Here is a 20,710-nt window from a genome sequence, read left to right on the forward strand (position 1 = left end):
GAGGTGGAGGCAGAGAGAGAGAGAGTGGGAGGTGGAGGTAGAGAGAGAGAGAGTGGGAGGTGGATGTAGAGAGAGAGAGAGTGGGAGCTGGAGGTAGAGAGAGAGAGAGTGGGAGCTGGAGGTAGAAAGAGAGAGAGTGGGAGGTGGAGGTAGAGTGTGAGAGAGAGTGGGAGGTGGAGGTAGAGAGAGAGAGAGAGGCAGGGGTAGAGAGAGAGAGAGTGGGAGTTGGAGGTAGAGAGTGAGAGAGAGTGGGAGGTGGAGGTAGAGAGAGTGAGAGAGAGGTGGAGGTAGAGAGAGAGAGACAGTGGGAGGTGGAGGTAGAGCGAGAGAGAGAGTGAGGTGGAGGTAGAGAGAAAGAGAGATAGAGGTGGAGGTAGAGAGAGAGAGACTGGGAAGTGGAGGTAGAGAGAGAGAGAGAGAGGTGGAGGAAGAGAAAGAGAGAGTTGTAGGTGGAGGTAGAGAGAGAGAGAGAGGTGGAGGTAGAGAGAGAGAGAGAGAGGTGGAGGTAGAGAGAGAGAGAGTTGTAGGTGGAGGTAGAGAGAGAGAGAGAGGTGGAGGTAGAGAGTGAGAGAGTGGGAGCTGGAGGTAGAGAGAGAGAGAGTGGGAGGTGGAGGTAGAGAGAGAGAGAGAGTGAGGTGGAGGTAGAGAGAGAGAGGTGGAGGTAGAGAGAGAGAGAGAGTGGGGGGTGGAGGTAGAGAGAGAGGGATGTGGAGGTTGAGAGAGAGGGAGGTGGAGGTAGAGAGAGAGAGAGGTGGAGAGAGAGAGAGAGTGAGAGGTGGAGAGAGAGAGAGAGAGAGGTGGAGGTAGAGAGAGAGACAGAGAGATGTGGAGGTAGAGAGAGAGAGAGAGAGGGCGGTGGAGGTAGAGAGAGAGAGAGGGAGGTGGAGGTAGAGAGAGGTGGAGGTAGAGAGAGAGGGAGGTGGAGGTACAGAGAGAGGGAGGTGTAGGTAGATAGAGAGAGAAAGAGGTGGAAGTAGAGAGAGAGAGGGAGGTGGAGGTACAGAGAGAGAGAGAGAGGTGGAGTTAGAGAGAGAGAGAGAGGTGGAGGTAGAGAGAGAGAGAGGGAGGTGGAGGTAGAGAGAGAGAGTGAGAGGGAGGTGGAGGTACAGAGAGAGAGAGGGAGGTGGAGGTACAGAGAGAGAGAGTGGGAGGTGGAGAGAGAGAGAGAAAGAGGTGGAGGTAGAGAGAGATTGAGAGTGGGAGGTGGAGAGAGAGAGAGAGAGGTAGAGGTAGAGAGAGAGACAGAGAGAGGTGGAGGTAGAGAGAGAGAGAGAGAGGGCGGTGGAGGTAGAGAGAGAGAGAGGGAGGTGGAGGTAGAGAGAGACAGAGAGAGGTGGAGGTAGAGAGAGAGGGAGGTGGAGGTACAGATAGTGGGAGGTGGAGGTAGAGAGAGAGAGAAAGAGCTGGAGGTAGAGAGAGAGAGAGGGAGGTGGAGGTACAGAGAGAGAGAGAGAGAGGTGGAGGTAGAAAGAGAGAGAGACGTGGTGGTAGAGAGAGAGAGAGATAGGTGGTGGTGGAGAGAGAGAGAGACGTGGAGGTAGAGAGAGAGAGAGAGAGGTGGTGGTAGAGAGAGAGAGAGAGGGAGGTGGAGGTACAGAGAGAGAGAGAGGTGGAGGTAGAGAGAGAGAGAGAGTGGTAGGTGGAGGTTGAGAGAGAGCGAGTGGGAGGTGGAGGTAGAGAGAGAGAGGTGGAGGTAGAGAGAGAGCGAGAGAGGTGGAGGTAGAGAGAGAGAGAGTTGTAGGTGGAGGTAGAGAGATAGAGAGAGGTGGAGGTAGAGAGCGAGAGGGAGAGATGGTGGGAGGTAGAGAGAGAGAGAGAGGTGGAGGTAGAGAGAGAGAGAGTGAGAGGTGGAGGTAGAGAGAGAGAGAGTGAGAGGTGGAGGTAGAGAGAGAGAGAGAGAGGGAGGTGGAGGTAGAGAGGGAGGGAGGTGGAGGTAGAGAGAGAGGGAGGTGGATGTAGAGAGAGAGAGAGAGAGAGGTGGAGAGAGAGAGAGAGTGAGAGGTGGAGAGAGAGAGAGAGAGAGGTGGAGATAGAGAGAGAGACAGAGAGATGTGGAGGTAGAGAGAGAGAGAGAGGGGGATGTGGAGGTAGAGAGAGAGAGAGGGATGTGGAGGTAGAGAGAGACAGAGAGAGGTGGAGGTAGAGAGAGAGGGAGGTGGAGGTACAGAGAGAGGGAGGTGTAGGTAGAGAGAGAGAGAAAGAGGTGGAGGTAGAGAGAGAGAGAGAGGGAGGTGGAGGTACAGAGAGAGAGAGAGGTGGAGGTAGAGAGAGAGAGAGAGGTGGAGGTAGAGAGAGAGTGGTGGAGGTAGAGAGAGAGAGAGGTGGAGATATATATATAGAGAGAGAGGTAGAGGTAGAGAGAGAGAGGTGGAGAGAGAGACAGAGGTGGAGGTAGAAAGAGAGAGAGAGAGGTAGAGGGAGCGAGAGAGAGAGATGCAGGGAGCGAGAGAGAGAGAGAGAGGTGGAGGGAGTGAGAGAGAGAGAGGTGGAGGTAGAAACAGAGAGAGAGAGAGATGGAGGGAGGTAGAGAGAGAGTGAGAGGTGGAGGTAGCGAGAGAGAGTGAGGTGGAGGTAGAGAGAGAGATAAAGAGAGGTGGAGGTAGAGAAACAGAGAGATTGAGAGGTGAAGGTAGAGAGAGAGAGAGAGTGAGAGGTGGAGGTAGAGAGAGAGAGAGAGAGGTAGAGGTAGAGAGAGAGAGAGAAAGAGATGGAGGTAGAGAGAGAGAGTGCGAGGTGGAGGTAGAGAGAGAGAGAGTGGGAGGTGGAGGTAGAGAGAGAGAGAGTGGGAGGTGGAGGCAGAGAGAGAGAGAGTGGGAGGTGGAGGTAGAGAGAGAGAGAGTGGGAGCTGGAGGTAGAAAGAGAGAGAGTGGGAGGTGGAGGTAGAGTGTGAGAGAGAGTGGGAGGTGGAGGTAGAGAGAGAGAGAGAGGCAGGGGTAGAGAGAGAGAGAGTGGGAGTTGGAGGTAGAGAGTGAGAGAGAGTGGGATGTGGAGGTAGAGAGAGTGAGAGAGAGGTGGAGGTAGAGAGAGAGAGACAGTGGGAGGTGGAGGTAGAGCGAGAGAGAGAGTGAGGTGGAGGTAGAGAGAAAGAGAGATAGAGGTGGAGGTAGAGAGAGAGAGACTGGGAAGTGGAGGTAGAGAGAGAGAGAGAGAGGTGGAGGTAGAGAAAGAGAGAGTTGTAGGTGGAGGTAGAGAGAGAGAGAGAGGTGGAGGTAGAGAGAGAGAGAGAGAGAGGTGGAGGTAGAGAGAGAGAGAGTTGTAGGTGGAGGTAGAGAGAGAGAGAGAGGTGGAGGTAGAGAGTGAGAGAGTGGGAGCTGGAGGTAGAGAGAGAGAGAGTGGGAGGTGGAGGTAGAGAGAGAGAGAGAGTGAGGTGGAGGTAGAGAGAGAGAGGTGGAGGTAGAGAGAGAGAGAGAGTGGGGGGTGGAGGTAGAGAGAGAGGGAGGTGGAGGTTGAGAGAGAGGGAGGTGGAGGTAGAGAGAGAGAGAGGTGGAGAGAGAGAGAGTGAGAGGTGGAGAGAGAGAGAGAGAGAGGTGGAGGTAGAGAGAGAGACAGAGAGATGTGGAGGTAGAGAGAGAGAGAGAGAGGGCGGTGGAGGTAGAGAGAGAGAGAGGGAGGTGGAGGTAGAGAGAGGTGGAGGTAGAGAGAGAGGGAGGTGGAGGTACAGAGAGAGGGAGGTGTAGGTAGATAGAGAGAGAAAGAGGTGGAAGTAGAGAGAGAGAGGGAGGTGGAGGTACAGAGAGAGAGAGAGAGAGGTGGAGTTAGAGAGAGAGAGAGAGGTGGAGGTAGAGAGAGAGAGAGGGAGGTGGAGGTAGAGAGAGAGAGAGAGAGGGAGGTGGAGATACAGAGAGAGAGAGGGAGGTGGAGGTACAGAGAGAGAGAGAGGGAGGTGGAGAGAGAGAGAGAAAGAGGTGGAGGTAGAGAGAGATTGAGAGTGGGAGGTGGAGAGAGAGAGAGAGAGGTAGAGGTAGAGAGAGAGACAGAGAGAGGTGGAGGTAGAGAGAGAGAGAGAGGGCGGTGGAGGTAGAGAGAGAGAGAGGGAGGTGGAGGTAGAGAGAGACAGAGAGAGGTGGAGGTAGAGAGAGAGGGAGGTGGAGGTACAGATAGTGGGAGGTGGAGGTAGAGAGAGAGAGAAAGAGCTGGAGGTAGAGAGAGAGAGAGGGAGGTGGAGGTACAGAGAGAGAGAGAGAGAGGTGGAGGTAGAGAGAGAGAGAGACGTGGTGGTAGAGAGAGAGAGAGATAGGTGGTGGTGGAGAGAGAGAGAGACGTGGAGGTAGAGAGAGAGAGAGAGAGGTGGTGGTAGAGAGAGAGAGAGAGGGAGGTGGAGGTACAGAGAGAGAGAGAGCGAGGTGGAGGTAGAGCGAGAGAGAGAGAGGTGGAGGTAGAGAGAGAGAGAGAGTGGTAGGTGGAGGTTGAGAGAGAGCGAGTGGGAGGTGGAGGTAGAGAGAGAGAGGTGGAGGTAGAGAGAGAGAGAGAGAGGTGGAGGTAGAGAGAGAGAGAGTTGTAGGTGGAGGTAGAGAGAGAGAGAGAGGTGGAGGTAGAGAGCGAGAGAGTGGGAGCTGGAGGTAGAGAGAGAGATTGGGAGGTGGAGGTAGAGAGAGAGAGAGAGTGAGGTGGAGGTAGAGAGAGAGAGGTGGAGGTAGAGAGAGAGAGGTGGAGGTAGAGATAGAGAGAGAGAGAGTGGCAGGTGGAGGTAGAGAGGGAGAGAGTGGGAGACGGAGGTAGAGAGAGAGCGAGAGAGAGAGAGAGGTGGAGGTAGAGAGCGAGAGAGTGGGAGGTGGAGAGAGAGAATGAGAGAGAGAGAGGTGGAGAGAGAGAGAGAGAGTGAGAGGTGGAGAGAGAGAGAGAGAGAGGTGGAGGTAGAGAGAGAGACAGAGAGAGGTGGAGGTAGAGAGAGAGAGAGGTAGGTGGAGGTAGAGAGAGAGAGAGACTGAGAGAGGTGGAGGAAGAGAGAGAGAGAGAGAGGGAGGTGGAGGTAGAGAGAGAGGGAGGTGGAGGTAGAGAGTGAGGGAGGTGGAGGTAGAGAGAGAGAGAGGTGGAGAGAGAGAGAGAGTGAGAGGTGGAGAGAGAGAGAGAGAGAGGTAGAGGTAGAGAGAGAGACAGAGAGAGGTGGAGGTTGGGAGAGAGAGAGAGAGGGCGGTGGAGGTAGAGAGAGAGAGAGGGAGGTGGAGGTAGAGAGAGACAGAGAGAGGTGGAGGTAGAGAGAGAGGGAGGTGGAGGTACAGAGAGAGGGAGGTGTAGGTAGATAGAGAGAGAAAGAGGTGGAAGTAGAGAGAGAGAGGGAGGTGGAAGTACAGAGAGAGAGAGAGAGAGGTGGAATTAGAGAGAGAGAGAGAGGTGGAGGTAGAGAGAGAGAGAGGGAGGTGGAGGTAGAGAGAGAGAGAGAGAGGGAGGTGGAGGTACAGAGAGAGAGAGGAAGGTAGAGGTACAGAGAGAGAGAGTGGGAGGTGGAGAGAGAGAGAGAAAGAGGTGGAGGTAGAGAGAGATTGAGAGTGGGAGGTGGAGAGAGAGAGAGAGAGAGGTAGAGGTAGAGAGAGAGACAGAGAGAGGTGGAGGTAGAGAGAGAGAGAGAGGGCGGTGGAGGTAGAGAGAGAGAGAGGGATGTGGAGGTAGAGAGAGACAGAGAGAGGTGGAGGTAGAGAGAGGGAGGTGGAGGTACAGATAGTGGGAGGTGGAGGTAGAGAGAGAGAGAAAGAGCTGGAGGTAGAGAGAGAGAGAGGGAGGTGGAGGTACAGAGAGAGAGAGAGAGGTGGAGGTAGAGAAAGAGAGAGACGTGGAGGTAGGGAGAGAGAGAGAGAGGTGGAGGTAGAGAGAGAGAGAGAGGTGGAGGTAGAGAGAGAGAGAGAGGGAGGTGCAGGTACAGAGAGAGAGAGGTGGAGGTAGAGAGAGAGAGGGAGTGGGAGGTGGAGGTAGAGCGAGAGAGAGAGAGGTGGAGGTAGAGAGAGAGAGAGAGTGGTAGGTGGAGGTTGAGAGAGAGCGAGTGGGAGGTGGAGGTAGAGAGAGAGAGAGAGAGGTGGAGGTAGAGAGAGAGAGAGAGAGGTGGAGGTAGAGAGAGAGAGAGTTGTAGGTGGAGGTAGAGAGAGAGGGAGAGGTGGAGGTAGAGAGCGAGAGAGTGGGAGCTGGAGGTAGAGAGAGAGAGTGGGAGGTGGAGTTAGAGAGAGAGAGAGAGTGAGGTGGAGGTAGAGAGAGAGAGGTGGAGGTAGAGATAGAGAGAGAGAGAGTGGTAGGTGGAGGTAGAGAGGGAGAGAGTGGGAGACGGAGGTAGAGAGAGAGAGAGAGAGAGGTGGAGGTAGAGAGCGAGAGAGTGGGAGGTGGAGAGAGAGAATGAGAGAGAGAGAGGTGGAGAGAGAGAGAGAGAGTGAGGTGGAGAGAGAGAGAGAGAGAGAGAGGTGGAGGTAGAGAGAGAGACAGAGAGAGGTGGAGGTAGAGAGAGAGAGAGGTAGGTGGAGGTAGAGAGGGAGAGCGACTGAGAGAGGTGGAGGAAGAGCGAGAGAGAGAGAGTGGTAGGTGGAGGCAGAGAGAGATTGAGAGTGGGAGGTGGAGAGAGAGAGAGAGAGAGGTAGAGGTAGAGAGAGAGACAGAGAGAGGTGGAGGTAGAGAGAGAGAGAGAGAGGGCGGTGGAGGTAGAGAGAGAGAGAGGGATGTGGAGGTAGAGAGAGACAGAGAGAGGTGGAGGTAGAGAGAGAGGGAGGTGGAGGTACAGATAGTGGGAGGTGGAGGTAGAGAGAGAGAGAAAGAACTGGAGGTAGAGAGAGAGAGAGGGAGGTGGAGGTACAGAGAGAGAGAGAGAGAGGTGGAGGTAGAGAGAGAGAGAGACGTGGAGGTAGAGAGAGAGAGAGAGAGGTGGAGGTAGAGAGAGAGAGAGAGGTGGAGGTAGAGAGAGAGAGAGAGAGGGAGGTGTAGGTACAGAGAGAGAGAGAGGTGGAGGTAGAGAGAGAGAGGGAGTGGGAGGTGGAGGTAGAGCGAGAGAGAGAGGTGGAGGTAGAGAGAGAGAGAGAGTGGTAGGTGGAGGTAGAGAGAGAGAGAGAGGTGGAGGTAGAGAGCGAGAGAGTGGGAGCTGGAGGTAGAGAGAGAGAGAGTGGGAGGTGGAGGTAGAGAGAGAGAGAGAGGTGGAGGTAGAGAGAGAGAGAGGTGGAGGTAGAGATAGAGAGAGAGAGAGTGGTAGGTGGAGGTAGAGAGCGAGAGAGTGGGAGGTGGAGAGAGAGAATGAGAGAGAGAGAGGTGGAGAGAGAGAGAGAGAGTGAGGTGGAGAGAGAGAGAGAGAGAGAGAGAGAGGTGGAGGTAGAGAGAGAGACAGAGAGAGGTGGAGGTAGAGAGAGAGAGAGAGTGGGAGGTGGAGGTAGAGAGAGAGGGAGGTGGAGGTTGAGAGAGAGGGAGGTGGAGGTAGAGAGAGAGAGGTGGAGAGAGAGAGAGTGAGAGGTGGAGAGAGAGAGAGAGAGGTGGAGGTAGAGAGAGAGACAGAGAGATGTGGAGGTAGAGAGAGAGGGAGGGAGGTGGAGGTAGAGAGAGACAGAGAGAGGTGGAGGTAGAGAGAGAGGGAGGTGGAGGTACAGAGAGAGGGAGGTGTAGGTAGATAGAGAGAGAAAGAGGTGGAGGTAGAGAGAGAGAGGGAGGTGGAGGTACAGAGAGAGAGAGAGAGGTGGAGGTAGAGAGAGAGAGAGTTGGAGGTAGAGATAGAGAGAGAGAGAGTGGTAGGTGGAGGTAGAGAGCGAGAGAGTGGGAGGTGGAGAGAGAGAATGAGAGAGAGAGAGGTGGAGAGAGAGAGAGAGAGTGAGGTGGAGAGAGAGAGAGAGAGAGAGAGAGAGAGGTGGAGGTAGAGAGAGAGACAGAGAGAGGTGGAGTTAGAGAGAGAGAGAGTGGGAGGTGGAGGTAGAGAGAGAGGGAGGTGGAGGTTGAGAGAGAGGGAGGTGGAGGTAGAGAGAGAGAGGTGGAGAGAGAGAGAGTGAGAGGTGGAGAGAGAGAGAGAGAGGTGGAGGTAGAGAGAGAGACAGAGAGATGTGGAGGTAGAGAGAGAGGGAGGGAGGTGGAGGTAGAGAGAGACAGAGAGAGGTGGAGGTAGAGAGAGAGGGAGGTGGAGGTACAGAGAGAGGGAGGTGTAGGTAGATAGAGAGAGAAAGAGGTGGAGGTAGAGAGAGAGAGGGAGAGGGAGGTACAGAGAGAGAGAGAGAGGTGGAGTTAGAGAGAGAGAGAGAGGTGGAGGTAGAGAGAGAGAGAGGGAGGTGGAGGTAGAGAGAGAGAGAGAGAGGGAGGTGGAGGTACAGAGAGAGAGAGAGAGGTGGAGGTAGAGAGAGAGAGAGAGAGGTAGAGAGAGAGAGAGGGAGGTGGAGGTAGAGAGAGAGAGAGAGGGAGGTTGAGGTAGATAGAGAGAGAGAGAGGGAGGTGGAGGTACAGAGAGAGAGAGGGAGGTGGAGGTACAGAGAGAGAGAGTGGGAGGTGGAGAGAGAGAGAGAAAGAGGTGGAGGTAGAGAGAGATTGAGAGTGGGAGGTGGAGAGAGAGAGAGAGAGAGGTAGAGGTAGAGAGAGAGACAGAGAGGGGTGGAGGTAGAGAGAGAGAGAGGAAGGTGGAGGTAGAGAGAGACACAGAGAGGTGGAGGTAGAGGGAGAGGGAGGTGGAGGTACAGATAGTGGGAGGTGGAGGTAGAGAGAGAGAGAAAGAGCTGGAGGTAGAGAGAGAGAGAGGGAGGTGGAGGTACAGAGAGAGAGAGAGAGAGGTGGAGGTAGAGAGAGAGAGAGACGTGGAGGTAGAGAGAGAGAGAGAGAGGTGTTGGTAGAGAGAGAGAGAGAGGTGGAGGTAGAGAGAGAGAGAGAGAGGGAGGTGGAGGTAGAGAGAGAGAGAGAGGGAGGTGGAGGTACAGAGAGAGAGAGAGAGAGGTGGAGGTAGAGAGAGAGAGAGACGTGGAGGTAGAGAGAGAGAGAGAGAGGTGGTGGTAGAGAGAGAGAGAGAGGTGGAGGTAGAGAGAGAGAGAGAGTGGGAGCTGGAGGTAGAGAGAGAGAGGGACTGGGAGGTGGAGGTAGAGGCAGAGAGAGAGTGAGGTGGAGGTAGAGAGAGAGAGAGATAGAGGTGGAGGTAGAGAGAGAGAGAGTGGGAAGTGGAGATAGAGAGAGAGAGGTGGAGGTAGAGAGGGAGAGAGAGTGGTAGGTGGAGGTTGAGAGAGAGCGAGTGGGAGGTGGAGGTAGAGAGAGAGAGAGAGGTGGAGGTAGAGAGAGAGAGAATGGTAGGTGGAGGTAGAGAGAGAGCGAGTGGGAGCTGGAGGTAGAGAGAGAGAGAGAGAGGTGGAGGTAGAGAGCGAGAGAGTGGGAGCTGGAGGTAGAGAGAGAGCGAGGGAGGTAGAGGTAGAGAGAGAGAGAGTGAGGTGGAGGTAGAGAGAGAGAGAGAGGTGGAGGTAGAGGCAGAGAGAGAGGTGGAAGTAGAGAGAGAGTGAGAGAGTGGTAGGTGGAGGTAGAGAGGGAGCGAGTGGGAGATGGAGGTAGAGAGAGAGAGAGAGAGGTGGAGGTAGAGAGCGAGAGAGTGGGAGGTGGAGACAGAGAGAGAGAGAGAGAGGTGGAGAGAGAGAGAGAGAGAGAGAGGTAGAGAGAGAGACAGAGAGAGGTGGAGGTAGAGAGTGAGAGAGAGGGAGGTGGAGGTAGAGACAGAGAGAGACTGAGAGAGGTGGAGGAAGAGAGAGAGAGAGAGAGGGAGGTGGAGGTAGAGAGAGAGGGAGGTGGAGGTAGAGAGTGAGGGAGGTGGAGGTAGAGAGAGAGAGAGGTGGAGAGAGAGAGAGAGAGAGGTGGAGGTAGAGAGTGAGAGAGAGGGAGGTGGAGGTAGAGACAGAGAGAGACTGAGAGAGGTGGAGGTAGAGAGAGAGCGAGGTGGAGGTAGAGAGAGAGAGAGAGCGAGGTGGAGGTAGAGAGAGAGAGAGAGCGAGGTGGAGGTAGAGAGAGAGAGGTGGAGGTAGAGAGAGAGAGAGGTGGAGGTGGAGAGAGAGAGAGAGGTGGAGAGAGAGAGAGAGAGAGCGAGGTGGAGGTAGAGAGAGAGAGAGCGAGGTGGAGAGAGAGAGAGAGAGAGCGAGGTGGAGGTAGAGTGAGAGAGAGCGAGGTGGAGGTAGAGAGAGAGAGAGCGAGGTGGAGGTAGAGAGAGAGAGAGCGAGGTGGAGGTAGAGAGAGAGAGAGTTGTAGGTGGAGGTAGAGAGAGAGAGAGCGAGGTGGAGGTAGAGAGAGAGAGAGCGAGGTGGAGGTAGAGAGAGAGCGAGGTGGAGGTAGAGAGAGAGAGAGCGAGGTGGAGGTAGAGAGAGAGAGAGCGAGGTGGAGGTAGAGAGAGAGAGAGAGCGAGGTGGAGGTAGAGAGAGAGAGAGCGAGGTGGAGGTAGAGAGAGAGAGAGAGAGGTGGAGGTAGAGAGGGAGGGTGGTGGAGGTAGAGAGAGGGAGAGTTGTAGGTGGAGGTAGAGAGAGAGAGAGCGAGGTGGAGGTAGAGAGAGAGAGAGCGAGGTGGAGGTAGAGAGAGAGAGAGCGAGGTGGAGGTAGAGAGAGAGAGAGCGAGGTGGAGGTAGAGAGAGAGAGAGCGAGGTGGAGGTAGAGAGAGAGAGAGCGAGGTGGAGGTAGAGAGAGAGAGAGCGAGGTGGAGGTAGAGAGAGAGAGAGCGAGGTGGAGGTAGAGAGAGAGAGAGCGAGGTGGAGGTAGAGAGAGAGAGAGCGAGGTGGAGGTAGAGAGAGAGAGAGCGAGGTGGAGGTAGAGAGAGAGAGAGAGCGAGGTGGAGGTAGAGAGAGAGAGAGCGAGGTGGAGGTAGAGAGAGAGAGAGAGAGGTGGAGGTAGAGAGGGAGGGAGGTGGAGGTAGAGAGAGAGAGAGTTGTAGGTGGAGGTAGAGAGAGAGAGAGCGAGGTGGAGGTAGAGAGAGAGAGAGCGAGGTGGAGGTAGAGAGAGAGAGAGCGAGGTGGAGGTAGAGAGAGAGAGAGCGAGGTGGAGGTAGAGAGAGAGAGAGCGAGGTGGAGGTAGAGAGAGAGAGAGCGAGGTGGAGGTAGAGAGAGAGAGAGCGAGGTGGAGGTAGAGAGAGAGGGAGCGAGGTGGAGGTAGAGAGAGAGAGAGCGAGGTGGAGGTAGAGAGAGAGAGAGAGCGAGGTGGAGGTAGAGAGAGAGAGAGCGAGGTGGAGGTAGAGAGAGAGAGAGCGAGGTGGAGGTAGAGAGAGAGAGAGCGAGGTGGAGGTAGAGAGAGAGAGAGAGCGAGGTGGAGGTAGAGAGAGAGAGAGAGCGAGGTGGAGGTAGAGAGAGAGAGAGCGAGGTGGAGGTAGAGAGAGAGAGAGCGAGGTGGAGGTAGAGAGAGAGAGAGCGAGGTGGAGGTAGAGAGAGAGAGAGCGAGGTGGAGGTAGAGAGAGAGAGAGAGCGAGGTGGAGGTAGAGAGAGAGAGAGCGAGGTGGAGTTAGAGAGAGAGAGAGAGAGGTGGAGGTAGAGAGGGAGGGAGGTGGAGGTAGAGAGAGAGAGAGTTGTAGGTGGAGGTAGAGAGAGAGAGAGCGAGGTGGAGGTAGAGAGAGAGAGAGCGAGGTGGAGGTAGAGAGAGAGAGAGCGAGGTGGAGGTAGAGAGAGAGAGAGCGAGGTGGAGGTAGAGAGAGAGAGAGCGAGGTGGAGGTAGAGAGAGAGAGAGCGAGGTGGAGGTAGAGAGAGAGAGAGAGCGAGGTGGAGGTAGAGAAAGAGAGAGAGCGAGGTGGAGGTAGAGAGAGAGGGAGCGAGGTGGACGTAGAGAGAGAGAGAGCGAGGTGGAGGTAGAGAGAGAGAGAGCGAGGTGGAGGTAGAGAGAGAGAGAGCGAGGTGGAGGTAGAGAGAGAGAGAGCGAGGTGGAGGTAGAGAGAGAGAGAGCGAGGTGGAGGTAGAGAGAGAGAGAGCGAGGTGGAGGTAGAGAGAGAGAGAGAGCGAGGTGGAGGTAGAGAGAGAGAGCGAGGTGGAGGTAGAGAGAGAGGGAGCGAGGTGGAGGTAGAGAGAGAGAGAGCGAGGTGGAGGTAGAGAGAGAGAGAGCGAGGTGGAGGTAGAGAGAGAGAGAGCGAGGTGGAGGTAGAGAGAGAGAGAGCGAGGTGGAGGTAGAGAGAGAGAGAGCGAGGTGGAGGTAGAGAGAGAGAGAGCGAGGTGGAGGTAGAGAGAGAGAGAGCGAGGTGGAGGTAGAGAGAGAGAGAGAGCGAGGTGGAGGTAGAGAGAGAGAGAGAGCGAGGTGGAGGTAGAGAGAGAGAGAGCGAGGTGGAGGTAGAGAGAGAGAGAGCGAGGTGGAGGTAGAGAGAGAGAGAGCGAGGTGGAGGTAGAGAGAGAGAGAGAGCGAGGTGGAGGTAGAGAGAGAGAGAGCGAGGTGGAGGTAGAGAGAGAGAGAGCGAGGTGGAGGTAGAGAGAGAGAGAGCGAGGTGGAGGTAGAGAGAGAGAGAGAGCGAGGTGGAGGTAGAGAGAGAGAGAGAGCGAGGTGGAGGTAGAGAGAGAGAGAGCGAGGTGGAGGTAGAGAGAGAGAGAGCGAGGTGGAGGTAGAGAGAGAGAGAGCGAGGTGGAGGTAGAGAGAGAGAGAGCGAGGTGGAGGTAGAGAGAGAGAGAGCGAGGTGGAGGTAGAGAGAGAGAGAGCGAGGTGGAGGTAGAGAGAGAGAGAGAGAGGTGGAGGTAGAGAGAGAGAGAGCGAGGTGGAGGTAGAGAGAGAGAGAGAGAGGTGGAGGTAGAGAGAGAGAGAGCGAGGTGGAGGTAGAGAGAGAGAGAGCGAGGTGGAGGTAGAGAGAGAGAGAGCGAGGTGGAGGTAGAGAGAGAGAGAGCGAGGTGGAGGTAGAGAGAGAGAGAGCGAGGTGGAGGTAGAGAGAGAGAGAGCGAGGTGGAGGTAGAGAGAGAGAGAGCGAGGTGGAGGTAGAGAGAGAGAGAGCGAGGTGGAGGTAGAGAGAGAGAGAGCGAGGTGGAGGTAGAGAGAGAGAGAGCGAGGTGGAGGTAGAGAGAGAGAGAGCGAGGTGGAGGTAGAGAGAGAGAGAGCGAGGTGGAGGTAGAGAGAGAGAGAGCGAGGTGGAGGTAGAGAGAGAGAGAGCGAGGTGGAGGTAGAGAGAGAGAGAGCGAGGTGGAGGTAGAGAGAGAGAGAGCGAGGTGGAGGTAGAGAGAGAGAGAGAGCGAGGTGGAGGTAGAGAGAGAGAGAGCGAGGTGGAGGTAGAGAGAGAGAGAGCGAGGTGGAGGTAGAGAGAGAGAGAGCGAGGTGGAGGTAGAGAGAGAGAGAGCGAGGTGGAGGTAGAGAGAGAGAGAGCGAGGTGGAGGTAGAGAGAGAGAGAGCGAGGTGGAGGTAGAGAGAGAGAGAGAGAGGTGGAGGTAGAGAGGGAGGGAGGTGGAGGTAGAGAGAGAGAGAGTTGTAGGTGGAGGTAGAGAGAGAGAGAGCGAGGTGGAGGTAGAGAGAGAGAGAGCGAGGTGGAGGTAGAGAGAGAGAGAGCGAGGTGGAGGTAGAGAGAGAGAGAGCGAGGTGGAGGTAGAGAGAGAGAGAGCGAGGTGGAGGTAGAGAGAGAGAGAGCGAGGTGGAGGTAGAGAGAGAGAGAGCGAGGTGGAGGTAGAGAGAGAGAGAGCGAGGTGGAGGTAGAGAGAGAGAGAGCGAGGTGGAGGTAGAGAGAGAGAGAGCGAGGTGGAGGTAGAGAGAGAGAGAGCGAGGTGGAGGTAGAGAGAGAGAGAGCGAGGTGGAGGTAGAGAGAGAGAGAGCGAGGTGGAGGTAGAGAGAGAGAGAGCGAGGTGGAGGTAGAGAGAGAGAGAGCGAGGTGGAGGTAGAGAGAGAGAGAGCGAGGTGGAGGTAGAGAGAGAGAGAGCGAGGTGGAGGTAGAGAGAGAGAGAGCGAGGTGGAGGTAGAGAGAGAGAGAGCGAGGTGGAGGTAGAGAGAGAGAGAGCGAGGTGGAGGTAGAGAGAGAGAGAGAGAGAGCGAGGTGGGGGTAGAGAGAGAGAGAGCGAGGTGGAGGTAGAGAGAGAGAGAGCGAGGTGGAGGTAGAGAGAGAGAGAGTTGTAGGTGGAGGTAGAGAGAGAGAGAGAGCGAGGTGGAGGTAGAGAGAGAGAGAGCGAGGTGGAGGTAGAGAGAGAGAGAGCGAGGTGGAGGTAGAGAGAGAGAGAGAGCGAGGTGGAGGTAGAGAGAGAGAGAGCGAGGTGGAGGTAGAGAGAGAGAGAGCGAGGTGGAGGTAGAGAGAGAGAGAGCGAGGTGGAGGTAGAGAGAGAGAGAGAGAGGTGGAGGTAGAGAGGGAGGGAGGTGGAGGTAGAGAGAGAGAGAGTTGTAGGTGGAGGTAGAGAGAGAGAGAGCGAGGTGGAGGTAGAGAGAGAGAGAGCGAGGTGGAGGTAGAGAGAGAGAGAGCGAGGTGGAGGTAGAGAGAGAGAGAGTTGTAGGTGGAGGTAGAGAGAGAGAGAGCGAGGTGGAGGTAGAGAGAGAGAGAGCGAGGTGGAGGTAGAGAGAGAGAGAGCGAGGTGGAGGTAGAGAGAGAGAGAGCGAGGTGGAGGTAGAGAGAGAGAGAGCGAGGTGGAGGTAGAGAGAGAGAGAGCGAGGTGGAGGTAGAGAGAGAGAGAGAGCGAGGTGGAGGTAGAGAGAGAGAGAGCGAGGTGGAGGTAGAGAGAGAGGGAGCGAGGTGGAGGTAGAGAGAGAGAGAGCGAGGTGGAGGTAGAGAGAGAGAGAGCGAGGTGGAGGTAGAGAGAGAGAGAGCGAGGTGGAGGTAGAGAGAGAGAGAGAGCGAGGTGGAGGTAGAGAGAGAGAGAGAGCGAGGTGGAGGTAGAGAGAGAGAGAGCGAGGTGGAGGTAGAGAGAGAGAGAGCGAGGTGGAGGTAGAGAGAGAGAGAGCGAGGTGGAGGTAGAGAGAGAGAGAGCGAGGTGGAGGTAGAGAGAGAGAGAGAGCGAGGTGGAGGTAGAGAGAGAGAGAGCGAGGTGGAGGTAGAGAGAGAGAGAGAGAGGTGGAGGTAGAGAGGGAGGGAGGTGGAGGTAGAGAGAGAGAGAGTTGTAGGTGGAGGTAGAGAGAGAGAGAGCGAGGTGGAGGTAGAGAGAGAGAGAGCGAGGTGGAGGTAGAGAGAGAGAGAGCGAGGTGGAGGTAGAGAGAGGAGAGAGAGTTGTAGGTGGAGGTAGAGAGAGAGAGAGCGAGGTGGAGGTAGAGAGAGAGAGAGCGAGGTGGAGGTAGAGAGAGAGAGAGCGAGGTGGAGGTAGAGGAGAGAGAGAGCGAGGTGGAGGTAGAGAGAGAGAGAGCGAGGTGGAGGTAGAGAGAGAGAGAGCGAGGTGGAGGTAGAGAGAGAGAGAGCGAGGTGGAGGTAGAGAGAGAGAGAGCGAGGTGGAGGTAGAGAGAGAGGGAGCGAGGTGGAGGTAGAGAGAGAGAGAGCGAGGTGGAGGTAGAGAGAGAGAGAGCGAGGTGGAGGTAGAGAGAGAGAGAGCGAGGTGGAGGTAGAGAGAGAGAGAGCGAGGTGGAGGTAGAGAGAGAGAGAGCGAGGTGGAGGTAGAGAGAGAGAGAGCGAGGTGGAGGTAGAGAGAGAGAGAGCGAGGTGGAGGTAGAGAGAGAGAGAGCGAGGTGGAGGTAGAGAGAGAGAGAGCGAGGTGGAGGTAGAGAGAGAGAGAGCGAGTGAGGTAGAGAGAGAGAGAGCGAGGGTGGAGGAGAGAGAGAGAGAGCGAGGTGGAGGTTAGAGAGAGAGAGAGCGAGGTGGAGGTAGAGAGAGAGAGAGCGAGGTGGAGGTAGAGAGAGAGAGAGCGAGGTGGAGGTAGAGAGAGAGAGAGCGAGGTGGAGGTAGAGAGAGAGAGAGCGAGGTGGAGGTAGAGAGAGAGAGAGCGAGGTGGAGGTAGAGAGAGAGAGAGCGAGGTGGAGGTAGAGAGAGAGAGCGAGGTGGAGGTAGAGAGAGAGAGAAGCGAGGTGGAGGTAGAGAGAGAGAGAGCGAGGTGGAGGTAGAGAAGAGAGAGAGAGCGAGGTGGAGGTAGAGAGAGAGAGAGCGAGGTGGAGGTAGAGAGAGAGAGAGCGAGGTAGAGAGAGCGAGGTTGTAGGGTAGAGAGAGAGAGAGAGCGAGGTGGAGGTAGAGAGAGAGAGAGCGAGGTGGAGGTAGAGAGAGAGAGAGCGAGGTGGAGGTAGAGAGAGAGAGAGCGAGGTGGAGGTAGAGAGAGAGAGAGCGAGGTGGAGGTAGAGAGAGAGAGAGCGAGGTGGAGGTAGAGAGAGAGAGAGCGAGGTGGAGGTAGAGAGAGAGAGAGCGAGGTGGAGGTAGAGAGAGAGAGAGCGAGGTGGAGGTAGAGAGAGAGAGAGCGAGGTGGAGGTAGAGAGAGAGAGAGCGAGGTGGAGGTAGAGAGAGAGAGAGCGAGGTGGAGGTAGAGAGAGAGAGAGCGAGGTGGAGGTAGAGAGAGAGAGAGCGAGGTGGAGGTAGAGAGAGAGAGAGCGAGGTGGAGGTAGAGAGAGAGGAGCGAGGTGGAGGTAGAGAGAGAGAGAGAGCGAGGTGGAGGTAGAGAGAGAGAGAGCGAGGTGGAGGTAGAGAGAGAGAGAGCGAGGTGGAGGTAGAGAGAGAGAGAGCGAGGTGGAGGTAGAGAGAGAGAGAGCGAGGTGGAGTTAGAGAGAGAGAGAGCGAGGTGGAGGTAGAGAGAGAGAGAGCGAGGTGGAGGTAAGAGAGAGAGAGAGCGAGGTGGAGGTAGAGAGAGAGAGAGCGAGGTGGAGGTAGAGAGAGAGAGAGCGAGGTGGAGGTAGAGAGAGAGAGAGCGAGGTGGAGGTTAGAGAGAGAGAGAGCGAGGTGGAGGTAGAGAGAGAGAGAGAGCGAGGTGGAGGTAGAGAGAGAGAGAGCGAGGTGGAGGTAGAGAGAGAGAGAGCGAGGTGGAGGTAGAGAGAGAGAGAGCGAGGTGGAGGTAGAGAGAGAGAGAGCGAGGTGGAGGTAGAGAGAGAGAGAGAGCGAGGTGGAGGTAGAGAGAGAGAGAGCGAGGTGGAGGTAGAGAGAGAGAGAGCGAGGTGGAGGTAGAGAGAGAGAGAGCGAGGTGGAGGTAGAGAGAGAGAGAGAGCGAGGTGGAGGTAGAGAGAGAGAGAGCGAGGTGGAGGTAGAGAGAGAGAGAGCGAGGTGGAGGTAGAGAGAGAGAGAGCGAGGTGGAGGTAGAGAGAGAGAGAGCGAGGTGGAGGTAGAGAGAGAGAGAGCGAGGTGGAGGTAGAGAGAGAGAGAGCGAGGTGGAGGTAGAGAGAGAGAGAGCGAGGTGGAGGTAGAGAGAGAGAGAGCGAGGTGGAGGTAGAGAGAGAGAGAGAGCGAGGTGGAGGTAGAGAGAGAGAGAGCGAGGTGGAGGTAGAGAGAGAGAGCGAGGTGGAGGTAGAGAGAGAGAGAGCGAGGTGGAGGTAGAGAGAGAGAGAGCGAGGTGGAGGTAGAGAGAGAGAGAGCGAGGTGGAGGTAGAGAGAGAGAGAGCGAGGTGGAGGTAGAGAGAGAGAGAGCGAGGTGGAGGTAGAGAGAGAGAGAGAGCGAGGTGGAGGTAGAGAGAGAGAGAGAGCGAGGTGGAGGTAGAGAGAGAGAGAGCGAGGTGGAGGTAGAGAGAGAGAGAGAGCGAGGTGGAGGTAGAGAGAGAGAGAGCGAGGTGGAGGTAGAGAGAGAGAGAGCGAGGTGGAGGTAGAGAGAGAGAGAGCGAGGTGGAGGTAGAGAGAGAGAGAGAGCGAGGTGGAGGGAGAGAGAGAGAGAGAGCGAGGTGGAGGTAGAGAGAGAGAGAGCGAGGTGGAGGTAGAGAGAGAGAGCGAGGTGGAGGTAGAGAGAGAGAGAGCGAGGTGGAGGTAGAGAGAGAGAGAGAGCGAGGTGGAGGTAGAGAATGTCCCCATCTGACCCTTTGCCTCTCCTCGTGTTGAATCTTGGGCCCGGGGCCTGGGTGGGTGGGTGTGTGGGTGTTGGGGGTCGGGGTGGGGGGTGGAGTGGGCGGGGGGGAGGGGAAGGGCCTGTCGTTCGGGGGGTGGGGGGGTGGGGGTGGGGGGTGGAGTGGGGGAGGGGAAGGGCCTGTCGTTCGGGGGGTGGGGGGTGGGGATAAGCCTCAGGGTAAGAGGTTGGCCATTTTGGACAGAGACGCGGGAGAAATCTCTCCGCTCGGGAGGAGGGTTGGTGGGGCGGGGGCGGGGGGTGGGGTGGGGGTTGGGGGTTGGGGGGTGACCCAACCGCCGATCCTCCGTTTTGGCGCTGGCCGGCCTCTCAACTCTTTGTCCCTCCCACCGCAGGCGGCGTTGGGACGAGGAGTCATGATGGTTTCCTTCTGCTGGCTGAAGTCGGCCCTCAACGTCTCGGCCGGCGAGGGCGCCACCAACGTGAGCTGGAGCGGGGAGGCCGAGTCCCACCGGCAGCACACCCGCATCATCTCCACCCTCCTGATCCTGACCTCGGTGGTGGGGGCCCCGCTCAACGGCCTGGCCCTCTGGGTGCTGGGCTTCAGGGTGCGGCGCAAGAACCGCTTCGTCGTCTACGTGGTCAACCTGCTGGCCTCCGACTTCCTCTTCCTCTTCTTCCAGGCCGTGCACAGCGTGTGCCGCTTCGCCGGGGTCGGCGGCGCCAGCCGCTTCCTGCTGTCTTTCCGCTGCGTCATTGTGGCCTGCAACGAGGCCAGCGCCTACCTGCTGACCTGGATCAGCGTCGAGCGCTTCCTGGGCGTGGCCTTCCCCATCTGGTGGCGCGTCTCGCGGACCAAGGACTCGGCGGTGCTCGCCTCCTGGCTCATCTGGGGCCTGTCGATCGGCCTAGCCACCCTCTACGGCGTCATCCGGGCCACTGACATCCAGCCGGCGGCCAAGGAGGGCCTGGTTGCCATGGAGTTCGCCCTGGCCTTTTTGGCTCCCTTCCTGGTCTTCACACTCGCCAACGTCCTCATCCTCTGCGGCTCCAAGCGCAGCTCGCGCAAGACCACCAAGCTCTACCGGGCCATCACCCTCAACGCTGTCATCTTCCTGATGTGCTGGGTGCCCTACCACACCTGCGTCTTCCTCCACTACCAGGCTCTCTCCGCCAGGAGGCCAGCACTCTGCGTCTCAGCCTACTACGGAGCCTACTACTCCGTCTGCCTCCTGCACATCAAGAGCTGCGTCATCCCCCTCATCTACATCTCCATCAGCAACGAGCTGAAGGTCAAGTTCCGCGAGTCCCTGCCCAGCATCTTCGAGCGGCGGTTCAGCGAGGAGTCGGGCCTGTCTTCCCCGGTGCCTGACAACGAGGCCACCGTCAGGAGCGAGCGGAACAGCGCCCAGAAATAGCCGCGGCTCGGCTGGTTCTGCTGCAGTTCGCCACCGCCCCTCGCCACCGGTGACACACCGCCTCCACCTCCCACCCACCACCCCGCCCCAACCACTCCTCCCCACCATCCCTCCTCGTCCTGTCCTTAACCCAAAATTTGGCACAAAGAAACAGGAGGAAGCCCCATTCAGCCCCTCCTCCCTCCTCGAGCCTGTTACACAGGGACAGGAGGAGGCCCCATTCAGCCCCCTGAATCCTGTTCCAACATTCAGGGAGACCATTTCTGATCCTATCTCGATTAAGGCTCCTTGTCCGCACGTACTTTTCTCTGCTAAGATGCAGCACCCAAACTGTACACAGTAACTGCCAGTGAGATACGGTGAACAGAGCTGTGCCCAGTAACTTAGTGCTGACGCTGCCTCAGTACTGACCCTCCGACAGTGCGGCACTCCCTCAGTACTGACCCTCCGACAGTGCGGCACTCCCTCAGTACTGACCCTCCGACAGTGTGGCACTCCCTCAGTACTGACCCTCCGACAGCGCGGCACTCCCTCAGTACTGACCCTCCGACAGCGCGGCGCTCCCTCAGCGCTGACCCTCCGACAGCGCGGCACTCCCTCAGTGCTGACCCTCCGACAGTGCGGCACTCCCTCAGTACTGACCCTCCGACAGTGCGGCGCTCCCTCAGTACTGACCCTCCGACAGCGCGGCGCTCCCTCAGCGCTGACCCTCCGACAGCGCGGCACTCCCTCAGTACTGTCCCTCCGACAGTGCGGCGCTCCCTCAGTACTGACCCTCCGACAGCGCGGCGCTCCCTCAGCGCTGACCCTCCGACAGCGCGGCACTCCCTCAGTACTGACCCTCCGACAGCGCGGCACTCCCTCAGTACTGACCCTCCGACAGTGCGGCACTCCCTCAGTAATGACCCTCCGACAGTGCAGCACTCCCTCAGTACTGACCCTCCGACAGTGCGGCGCTCCCTCAGTACTGACCCTCCGACAGTGCGGCGCTCCCTCAGTACTGACCCTCCGACAGCGCGGCACTCCCTCAGTACTGACCCACCGACAGCGCGGCGCTCCCTCAGTACTGACCCTCCGACAGAGCGGCACTCCCTCAGTACTGACCCTCCGACAGTGCGGCGCTCCCTCAGTACTGACCCTCCGACAGTGCGGCGCTCCCTCCGTACTGACCCTCCGACAGCGCGGCTGTCCCTCAGTACTGACCCTCCGACAGTGCAGCACTCCCTCAGTACTGTCCCTCCGACAGTGCGGCACTCCCTCCGTACTGACCCTCCGACAGCGCGGCGCTCCCTCAGCGCTGACCCTCCGACAGCGCGGAGTTACCCCCCCCTCCAAATTCAGTCCCCGAACCCTGCGACACACCCACCTCTCCTGGCCTGAGCCCGCACCAACCCGCTGTTACCGGCCCTCCACTTTTGTGATCCCGGCGACAGGAATTGGGATTTGCTAAGTATGTGTCACTCCCTGGTGAGAAACCCGGACAGCAACATCTCCTCCTCCATCGCTCCGCTGTAAACTCTGCCTCTTGATTCTGTTCCAAATAAACGTCTATAAATTTGAAGGCCGCATATTCTCCTTTGTTCGCCTC

At 57.1% G+C, this 20,710-nt stretch overlaps 1 protein-coding gene across 1 annotated transcript in view; it reads left to right on the forward strand.

Moving 5' to 3' along the window:
- The window catches only part of LOC121273495 (mas-related G-protein coupled receptor member A6-like), a 68,757-nt gene extending 49,115 nt beyond the window's left edge, over positions 1-19,642 (forward strand). Inside the window, exon 2 of the mRNA XM_041180667.1 lies at positions 18,100-19,642. Coding sequence (XP_041036601.1) covers positions 18,121-19,122 — 1,002 coding nt within the window. The 5' untranslated portion in view covers positions 18,100-18,120 and the 3' untranslated portion in view covers positions 19,123-19,642. The remainder of the gene's footprint in view (positions 1-18,099) is intronic.
- The last annotated feature ends 1,068 nt before the right edge of the window (positions 19,643-20,710 follow it).

The sequence above is a fragment of the Carcharodon carcharias genome, assembly GCF_017639515.1.
Source record: "Carcharodon carcharias isolate sCarCar2 chromosome 24 unlocalized genomic scaffold, sCarCar2.pri SUPER_24_unloc_11, whole genome shotgun sequence".
NCBI classification, from domain to species: domain Eukaryota; kingdom Metazoa; phylum Chordata; class Chondrichthyes; order Lamniformes; family Lamnidae; genus Carcharodon; species Carcharodon carcharias.